This window comes from Notothenia coriiceps, unplaced genomic scaffold, assembly GCF_000735185.1.
Source record: "Notothenia coriiceps isolate Sejong01 unplaced genomic scaffold, NC01 NC01_scaffold00035484, whole genome shotgun sequence".
NCBI classification, from domain to species: Eukaryota; Metazoa; Chordata; class Actinopteri; order Perciformes; family Nototheniidae; genus Notothenia; species Notothenia coriiceps.
This window is the reverse complement of record NW_011368185.1, coordinates 516,725-522,772: the sequence shown is the minus strand read 5'-3', so window position 1 is coordinate 522,772 and position 6,048 is coordinate 516,725. Positions and strand designations below refer to the sequence as shown.

The following is a 6,048-nucleotide window of genomic DNA, read 5'->3' as shown; positions in this document are numbered from 1 at the left end:
ACCAGTCAGTATCTGGTGTGAGGGTTAGGATTAGGGTTAGGGTTAGGGTTAGGGTTAGGGGTAATGTTGTGAATCGAGTGGCCCATGGTGGTGGTGGGGTTATGGTATGGGCAGGCGTATGTTATGGACGACGAACACAGGCCACTCGATTCACAACATTACCCTTTATTACGCAAAGGAGAAGTGCTCTGGTTTCAAGGCAGGTCACTCAACAGAAACTGCTCTCCTTGCTGTCTCTGAGGAACTGCACACTGCTAAAGCAGCCTCCCTCTCCTCTGTCATCATCCTTCTGGACCTGTCTGCTGNACAGTGGAATTTTCTACTGCAACAATCCCCACGCATATACACAACTACTGCAACTGTTACAATGATTACACCTATATGCCGTGAGCTGATTATCGAGCATTCATTGTAACAGTTGCAGTAGTTGTGTATATGCGTGGGGATTGTTGCAGTAGAAAATTCCACTGTAGCGACAAATACATTAATGGGAAACCCCTAAATGTTTAAGCACCCTCTATGAAACGTCAAGCTACCCCACAGCACCCCGAAAAATAAATCTCTGGCGCCGCCACTGAGCCTGACTTGTGATGGGGGTCCCGACTTTTTTTTTTCTCCAAAGGGGGGGCCTGACAGAAAAAGTTTGAGAACCACTGTGCTACAACCTTCATGGACAGAAAATAAGTAATAAACTATCTTATAACGATATTCACAAAAATAAAAGGCAGCACTTTATTATCAAACGCATATGATTACATTGCATATTAGTTAATAAGTAAAGTAGCAGGAAATATTAAGTAATGGCATTACACTTGCAAACATTACATTATTCTCTTTAGAACTATGTAGTCATCAATTTGACATCTTCATCAAATATGTTGACAAGTACAAGTTAAGCACAACATATGGAGAGCTATATCAGCTGTACGTAGGTATGTCACTTATTTTGAACCGATCAAAAAGCATCTTTTGCAAATGATATTTAGTCAGTGACCACTGACTCTTAATAAATAACATCAAGAACAGATCTTAAAGATCATTTTAATGAACATCCAAAACAACAATTTATTAAAAATATACGCATCTCTTTCTCTCTCTATGAAATAAGGCAGTTACCTTTTATTGTGCATGATATCGGCGTCCTCTCAGGCACAGTACGTGAATCCTTGTCTATAAAGCAGAGCGCTCTGACTGACACCGACACTCTGACAGTTGATAAGCATGTGTACATGACGGACTGTCGGTACATCATAATGTAATACACACACTCTTTTTAGCACGTTCAGCTGAGGCACACTGGCAACACACCAGGCTGGAAGACCAACAACTCTAGTGCAGAACATTAAACACCATTCACTACAATTTTAAAAGCAAGTGAAGCCAAATATATTATGCTTATGAGTCATTGTATCTCAGCTACTGCCTGCATTGTTAAATATCAGATAAATATAAATGGGAAGCTACCATCTATCCTCGTCACTTTAAAATAAGCTTTCACAATATAACATTGTATTTAAAATCTTAAAAATATATAGCTAGACTAGTTTGTTGTATTCAGTGATGTGACAACAGCGTATGCTATGCTGTATTATAAATTGCATAATATTTTCATAATTTGGCAAAAGTTCAGGTAGCTTGAACACTGTGCAGTATTTTTTCCTTTAGGCAAAGCTCAAAGAAACACGGGCTGCTCCTGTCCGGTTAAAAGTCGATATGTTGAAGCTGGCATGGTCTTCAAATGAATCTGCCAACAGGGAGACACATTTTAATGTAATTGTAAATATGACATGATAATATAAAGCAGAAACAGTAGGTGAAAGGTCTATTATTGTATTTATGTTTCTGTTTATGAAATAAAAACATTTCATCCTCACCTCTCCGACAGCATTTGTCAGGATCTGGATGATCTTGTCGTGCGTTGTGGCGACAACGCTCTGCCCGTTGATTTCAATGATGCGATGACCAACACGAATGCCTCCTCTCTCTGCGATACCGCCCCGCATCAGACTGCAGATCTGCAAACAGAAAAAGAGATGTTTTACTTTCAAATAAAGACAAATAGTTAATAAGCAGATAATGTTGTCACAGACTGGAGAAAACAGCACAACTAACTGAGGATGACACAGAGTCCAGTTAAATAGCAACAAACACAAAATATTAATATTGACTTACAATGCCGTCCTCCACACTGAAGCCCAGCTGAAACTTGGGATCTGGCCTCCTAATAATCGCCATGGTGACTGGTGGGCAGTGGACGATGCTGAGCTTCACAAACTTTTGGCTTTTTAAGTCCTGAAACAAACAAAAAAGTTTGGATTATGTGTGAATGTCATGAATTATAGAAGCATTTTTTAAATGTCCTTTAAAATATAGCGGCCCTGACTCTTTTTTTCTTAGTTCAGGTTTGCTACAAACAACTGGATGAATACCGATCTTGGTCCTTTAAAACCCAAGTTTATATACACTTGTTTATACTAACAAGCAACATCGGAACCTCTGTTGTTTCCCCGACTCAGACTGCAAGGAATCTGGGTGTGATCCTAGATAACAAACTGTCCTTCACTGCAAACATCGCTGCTACAACCCGCTGCTGCATATACACGCTAGAAACCACTTCAAGAGAATGGTACTTGCGTACCATGCCGCGAATGGATCTGGCCCTTCCTACATCCAGGACATGGTTAAACTGTACACCCCAGCACGTGCACTCCGCTCTGCATCAGCCAAACAGCTCACTGCACCCGCACTGCGAGGGGGACCCAAGTTCCCATCAGCAAAAACACGTGGGTTTGCTATCCTGGCTCCAAAATGGTGGAATGAGCTCCCCATTGAAATCAGGACAGCAGATAGCTTGCACATCTTCCGGCGCAGACTGAAAACTCATCTCTTTCGACTCCACTTCGAGCGATAGAATTACTAACAAAGAATTGCTAACAAAGCACTTATATACTAATAAAGGACTGGCTTATCTAAAATCAGTTGAGTAGCACTTGAAATGTTTTAGCTCTATGAAACCTGATGTACTTATATGATTCTGTTTTCTTCAAGTTTGTATCTTGTTGGTCAAATGCACTGTAAGTCGCTTTGGATAAAAGCGTCAGCTAAATGCAATGTAATGTAATGTAATAGCATGATAGGTCTCCTTTAAAAGGAAAAATGTACGTGAACATTTCAATTGAATGTTCATTCACTTCCTGAGGGTCACACTTGACTGTCAATATAAGTGAGTAAGGGGGCATATGAATTAATGATCCAATGCTGAATCAACTGACTTACTGTATATTTCTACATATATTTGTATTATATGTATATAATGTGTTAAGTGATGATAATGAATATTTCACGGTAGTCATCAAATGTATTCAGAACTAGAAATATATTCACACCACTTATTTGGAAGTAATTGCTTTGGCTTGGCATGTAACTGCGAAAACAGTTAGGATAACAGTGAGAAGCTGTGGGTATGAAATAGGATACAAGTGTACGACACCAAAACTGATTAAAGTGTTCATGCCTCAGCAGGTCAGACGGATTCATCTTTCTCTGAGAGACTTCATCATTAGACAAATGAAGAGCAAGGCTAGTTATACAGTGTTCCTGTTGGTTACTATTACAACCCCTTTGATCTTAATTTGTCACACTTACATTACAATTCGGGGGTTCTGGGAACGAGATAACCTATTTGTTTCCCAATAAATATCTAAATACAAAATGCGCTTTGTTATCTCCCTGTTTCCTCAGATGGTCTGAAAAACGGTCAGCAAATGTCTCTCCAGATTACACTCGATCTAAATTAGCACTTTTGTGTCATCCATAGTATTCCTGCGAAACATTTGTAAACGGCTATAATGGTTGTCAGGCGTGAATGCTTTACTGTTTAATTTCTGATGCTGAATTAGCAAATAAAAGAACAAAGTCAGTGTTTGCTTATAAAAAGCTCCCTCCAAGGATATATAAAGAGTATGTCCATGATTTAAAAAGGTACACTTTTTGCAGGCTCCAGTGTTTAGAAAGAAACGTTTTGGTCAACAACAAATTATTTGAAAAAGTCACAAAACTCCTGACGCATTTCCTCATAATAATTGGACTTTTTTTCCATCAGCTTTCCTCATCAGTGTATTGTTTGAAAAAAAAAAAAACAGCATAATAAGATTTGTTGAATTTTACCCTGCAACAACACAAACTCTCTGGAGACAGCGGTGCATGCTGTGTGTGTGTGTGTGTGTGTGTGTGTGTGTGTGTGTGTGTGTGTGTGTGTGTGTGTGTGTGTGTGTGTGTGTGTGTGTGTGTGTGTGTGTGTGTATGTGTGTGTGTGTGTTGGTGTGTGTGTTCATGATCTAGTTTGTCAAAAGTAATGGATGCCTCTATTTAAGCTATTAGGAGTGAGGTCAGAGCTATTTTAAGTGCGCTAAGCAGCACCTTGCGTCTCCAGGCATAGTCTAGTTATATTTCATCGACCAAAGCCGCAGTCAAAGTCCCGGACTTCATAGCAGCGTCTAATAAAAGGAAGCCGTTCTAGCAAGTGGCCAAGGTTAGGTTAAAATGTGCACCCCTGAGCAACAAAGAAACGGAGGGAGAAAAAGAGGATTGTGTGATTGGAAGCTGGGAGATGGAGTCGCTTATCAAAGCTGTGTGGATCTTTCAATGTACCGGCTGGGCGTGCAGAGCTCATCTTAGGCAGAGACAAACTAACCGCAGTGACCACAGGGAACAAAGACTCCACCTTTAATCGATGCTTACTTTATGTTTCTCTTGCATTAATGAAATCAAATCAAACCAAGCCAGACGGCCACTCAGTCTCCTCTTTCTCCGTTGTCTCTCTTCTCGTCTCTTCCTACCTCTTTAGTCTATTTCTCCCTCCCCCGTCGCCTCGTGCTGTGTTGCTTGAAGTGTAAATCAGATCTTCTACTGATGTATAAAAGTAAAGTGCAGACTATACACCAGAGACCGTTCACAGCACTGAGGGCATGGAGGGTGGTAACCAGATGTAAGCGTATCTTTTTCACCAAGTAAAGGTCAATAATGCTGTGTGTGTGTGATGTGTGGTGTGTGTGTGTGTGTGTGTGTGTGTGTGTGTGTAGTGTGTGTGTGTGTGTGTGTGTTGTTGTGTGTGTGTGTGTGTGTGTGGTGTAAACTATAAAGAAACTTACCAAGAGGGTACCAACCCTGTCAATTTCAAATGTGAGGCCACATAAAGATGGGTAACTTTTTTTTTCTAGACGACCTTCTGTTGTCCTTTATCTCTGTGTCAACTGTAAGTATGGGGCTGTAAGTATTAAGTGTCAAATACTTTTGGTGCGCATCCTACTTCCTCACACGACCTTTCAAGGTAAGTTTAGCCCGAGTTTTGTGCGTTATTCTTTTGTTCCCTCACAGTTTTTTTTTTCCCTGGGGATTTGAAATCACAATTGACTGAAAAGAAGCAGATTCTATTATAACGGGCTTATCTAGAAAGTGTGAAAAAGCAGCCGTTATCTTGTTCTTATCTCTGCCTCCCTTTCATTTACTACCCTCCCTTGTGATTTGGGAATTTAATAAAGGAAGCAGTTTAATCAAGATAAACGATAATGACTTTCCCCTGCTGATGTACCTCATCAGTGTACATCAAGGAAAGGGCGAGTTTTATAGAGCCTCACAGTCTCTCCGACAAGTCGGCTTGTGTGTGGTTTCATGCCACCCAATCATGCAGTATACAGTATGCTCCTGTGCCGTCTCACTGTGGTCTTTGTTCCCTTCCAGTGTGAATGTTCAACATAAAACAACACACTAAATACCTACAATTAAAAGGTCCCCCTATTACTGTTATTTTATCAATATGTTATAGGTTCAGATAATATAAAACATGTCTCTGAAGTTTGGCTCCAATATACCAAACCGATCATGCATGTAGCAATGACCCAAAACTTGAACCACTCTACCATGCTGCACTGCGTTATATATCAAAATGCCACCCTATAGGACTCAATCATTGCAAACTGTATAGAACTGGGGATGGTCCTCACTTAGTATGCGTATGCGCATTTGGTTTTTATTAATGTATAAGCCATT

At 40.2% G+C, this 6,048-nt stretch overlaps 1 protein-coding gene across 1 annotated transcript in view; it reads right to left on the bottom strand.

Moving 5' to 3' along the window:
* Positions 1–1,025: 1,025 nt before the first annotated feature.
* Positions 1,026–6,048, bottom strand: part of LOC104962973 (amyloid beta A4 precursor protein-binding family A member 3-like) — a 14,426-nt gene continuing 9,403 nt past the window's right edge. The window contains exons 2-4 of the mRNA XM_010791505.1: positions 2,173–2,292; positions 1,875–2,015; positions 1,026–1,744 (exon numbers count right to left, since the gene is read on the bottom strand). Of these exons, the coding sequence (XP_010789807.1) occupies positions 1,673–1,744; positions 1,875–2,015; positions 2,173–2,235 (276 nt within the window). The 5' untranslated portion in view covers positions 2,236–2,292 and the 3' untranslated portion in view covers positions 1,026–1,672. The remainder of the gene's footprint in view (positions 1,745–1,874; positions 2,016–2,172; positions 2,293–6,048) is intronic.